Source organism: Cryptotermes secundus, unplaced genomic scaffold, assembly GCF_002891405.2.
Source record: "Cryptotermes secundus unplaced genomic scaffold, Csec_1.0 scaffold408, whole genome shotgun sequence".
NCBI classification, from domain to species: domain Eukaryota; kingdom Metazoa; phylum Arthropoda; class Insecta; order Blattodea; family Kalotermitidae; genus Cryptotermes; species Cryptotermes secundus.
The window spans coordinates 1010331-1014451 of record NW_019724588.1 but is presented as its reverse complement, the minus strand read 5'-3'; the positions used below and the strand labels follow the sequence as shown (position 1 = coordinate 1014451).

The 4121-nt window shown below is 37.2% G+C and overlaps 1 protein-coding gene across 3 annotated transcripts in view; it reads right to left on the bottom strand.

Moving 5' to 3' along the window:
• The window catches only part of LOC111862329 (transmembrane protein 161B), a 29100-nt gene that overhangs the window by 5125 nt on the left and 19854 nt on the right, over positions 1–4121 (bottom strand). For all 3 annotated transcript variants that reach the window (XM_023847624.2, XM_023847623.2, XM_023847625.2), the window contains exons 9-10: positions 3029–3125; positions 1578–1732 (exon numbers count right to left, since the gene is read on the bottom strand). In XM_023847624.2, the coding sequence (XP_023703392.1) occupies positions 1578–1732; positions 3029–3125 (252 nt within the window). The remainder of the gene's footprint in view (positions 1–1577; positions 1733–3028; positions 3126–4121) is intronic.

Here is a 4121-nt window from a genome sequence, read left to right as displayed (position 1 = left end):
TTTCCAATAACTTATAATTGCTGTGTTAAAGAGCTGCGCCTTTAAAATCAAAATATTAATTAGTGCTGGAAGTAGTGTTTAGAATTGAGAGATTCATACATTTTTATTTATCAAATTACATACTTTACGTATATAATTATTTGGCGAGTGTATGTGATAATAAGTGTTTGGCCGGCAAGTTGACATCCTTCTGCTTCTTCCCCTACTCAGCTGACTTCTATGGTGAGTTACAATGCATAAATATTTTTCTCACTGTCGTTTTTTTTCAAACCAACATCATTAAAATCAATTTAATAATACAGTAATCAATTTTACGCTGAATAACATAAGTTTTTGGTGATCAGCATGGGATATGTCAATGAAAATTAGCACAAATTAATTTAATGATATTGGTCTGAGGAAACTACAAAATGCTACAAGATTTCATTAGTCCAGAGATTGATAACTAATTTAAATGTAATTTTATGTTTGTCAACATGCCACACCGTATACATAAGTGTACTAATACTCTTAATGATTATGCTATAATTAATTACTAATAATACGTTAGCTTAATGCATGAACTTTAACAAAACTGGAAAGGTATTTATGAGTAAATTTCTTGGGACTGGGCCCTCGTCTTATAAAAAAAGAACTTACTGGGCCGCGGTCTCATAAAGGTTGAGAAGCACTGATCTAGACTATCGGCTCAAAGATGGCGGTAAGGTTGTCAGCCTTATGCACCGGCCGTGCTTTACTCCCCAGGAAAATTGTTTATTTGATTCCTGGTACTCATTTCTGTTAGAGGCTGAGTGAACCCCAGGGTCATAGTGTGGCCGGAAGGATTAGGTCAATTGAAAAAATCCAATGATCTCATCGGTATTTGAACCCGCGACCTTCTGACTTGTAGCATAGTGCCTCAACCACTATGCTACTGTGTGCCCCCTCATTAATATAGTAGGTAACTTTACTTATAAACTAGACTTCACTTTAGAAACACAATTTCTCATTCTTCCCTAAAGCTTAATATAGGATTGTTCCTACATGAGAGCACAGTACTCTACTGATGAACTGAGAAAACAATTTTTAAAATAAAATTTAACAAGTTTTTGGGCATAACTCACATAGATTTTGACATGATAATAAAGTGCGATGAAATGCACTCTTTCATACACCTCATGGTGTAAATGTCACTGTTGCTTGACAACTCCAGTGTTGAGTAAGCAGAAATAAAACAAGTCTTTTGCAAGCAAAGCATACAGAATTTATCAGACAGGTCCCATGGTAATAAATTATACCCAAATACAAAACTCTTTAGTATTATAATATACACCACAAAGAAAAAAATATCAATGTTATCAACACTTATACCAATCAGGCTAAACTATGCATATATTGTACTTCCTCTAACTTTCCACTGAATTTCAACTGGTATTCCACTAGTCTAAGTTTGTCACTTGCATTCCGGAATGAACTGTTTCATTGTGAACATAAAATGTTAGGACAGCAATATCAAAACAAGGAAATTTTACTTTCAATTGAATCCATTTGATAAAGTAAATAAAGTATCCACATTAATGTCTTAACTGGAAACAAACCTGTTTAAGCGAGTCAAGAGCAAGTGTGAATTGATGGGCAGACTCTCGTATTGACTCTTCACCACTAAGACTTGGTAATGGCACAAAGTGGGCTGCTGATGCAGAGCATTCCTCTGCCGTGGGATTCAAAAATAAACCAGCCCAACTGTAGTTGCCTGCAAAAATAATCTTATTCAAACTATTTGCTAAAAGCCGGTAATCCTAATACCAATTCAGTATGAACAGGAGCTGGGATAGCATAGTCAGTATAATGACTAGATACAGGCTTGACAGCCAAGGGGTCAGAGTTTGAGTAAGATAGGGGTAAGATTTTTCTCTTCTCCACACCACCCAGACCGGTTCTGGGGCCCATCCAGCCTCCTATCCAATGGGCAGGGACTCTTCCTCCAGGGTAAAGTGGCCAGGGAGTGAAGCTGACCAGTCACTTCCAAATAGTGCCAAGGTCATGAATGCATGAATCTATACATCCACTGCCCCATATGCCTTCATGGATTAGTGCTTAATTAGTTATGCACAGCAACAACTTTACATTTTTTTCAATTCAGTACCAACAAGATCTGATAGTCACACGGAATTATATTGACCTATGTTGATATAGCATATTACAGAGTGCTAGGCTTATGTTTGCTACTATATGCAAACAGCCATACTCCATCTTGAGTAAGTCCATGGTAGCTGCTAACACTGTACTGAAGAAACAAAGTATTTATCTTGAGAAATGCAAACAAAATTTTAGGAAGAAAATATGAAGCAAAGAGACCAGTTGGCACATTCAGGAAAACAATAAGAGGGTATTTGGAGGATAATATTTAGATGGATCTTAAGGAAATATGGTGTAAGGATGTGAACAGGATGCAAATTGTTCAGGATTGGGTCCCATGGTATTGTATTATGAATACAGTAATGAACCATCAAGTTCCATAAGGGACAATGAATTTCTTAATCAGTTACATGACTGTCAGCTTCTATGGGATTCTGCTTTAAAGAGTTCGTTGGTTTATCTTAATGAACCCCCAGGCATTTTATATAAATATGACAGACATATTCAGAAACTTCTGAATGAAAAGCTGTTAGTTTCTATCTAAATAAGAAGGGACACATCAAGTTTGTTAAAAAAAAACAACAAGCAAGTGAACTATACTGACCGAGTTATGGCCGCTTGTTGGTGAAGTTAGTGCCAACTTTAACGGATAGAGGGTATTGTGTGGTCAGCACAATGAATCCCCATTGCTGTTAATTTTGGTTTTCTAGACCAGAGCTGATATTTCCTTGAAATAGCTCCTCAATTATGCACATGAGGCTGAGTGAACCCCGTTCCAAACCACTATGTCTCAGAAAATCTGGTATCACCGGAAATCGAACCCAGACCTCTGACCACTAGACCACAACAAGAAGTTTGTTAAAGGAAGGTAAAAATAAGAGTCTCAGAAACAGAAGCGAATGTCACTCACCAAGACTTTTATACATGAATGTCAGGTAAAGGCACAGAATGAGTGGAGCCACATACTGTAGTGCCACCACACAGAGATAGTAGAAAACAGCTGCTATCTGTTGGAGAGACAAAATATTATACTACCAACAAATTACAATTATAATAAATGTCTACGTACCACAACTGCCACTACATATTTATAATTGATACAACCAACACTTTCCCAGCATTTTAGATCATAAAATATGACACATAAAATATACAAATGCCATAGTTTGTTAAAAGTTTGTCTGGAAATAATGCAACTTACTTGCATATTTACTAATTTATTTAGACAGCCAAATATGTCAAATAAAAGAAAACAAAACACAAAAATAACTTTTTATGCTACATGTATTCCTCTCCTGCCATAACACATGGAATATGTTCTGATAAAAGATTATACAAAGTGAATTCATTGATAGTATGTGAACCTATTTTAAATAGCAATAGCATATGCATGTTCTGTACCACCTGCTTCAAACATCACACCACAAGATCCAATTTTCTGAGGCCAACCTAAAGGATGCACATGCAGAAACTTAATTCTTTGTCACAAAGCTTGACCTGATGCTATGTAACACAGACACAATTAACAGCCTCCATACTTTTACATCTATGAGTAACGTACTTACTTACTTACTCATGGAGCTGAGCCCTTCTTGAGGAGCTGCCAATTCTGCAGCTACTCATGAATTTCCCAGGATTTTATGGAACCTGAAGGTTCATCACCATGTTCACAAGAGCCCTCCACTGGTCCCTATCCTGAGCCAGATCTATCCAATCCATACCATCCCATCCTATCTCTCTAAGATCCATTCTAATATTGTCCACCCATTTACGAATTGGTCTTCCCTGTGGTCTCCTTCCTTCTGGCTTTCCCACCAATATCCTATACGCATTCCTTGTCTCCCACATTCGTGCTACATGACCTGCCCACCTCATCCTCCTTCACTTGATCATTCTAATTATACTTGGAGAAGAGTACAAGTTATGAAGCTCCTCGTTATGCAGTTTTCTCCAACCTCCTGTCACTTCATCTCTCTTCGGTCCAAATATTCTCCTCAACACTC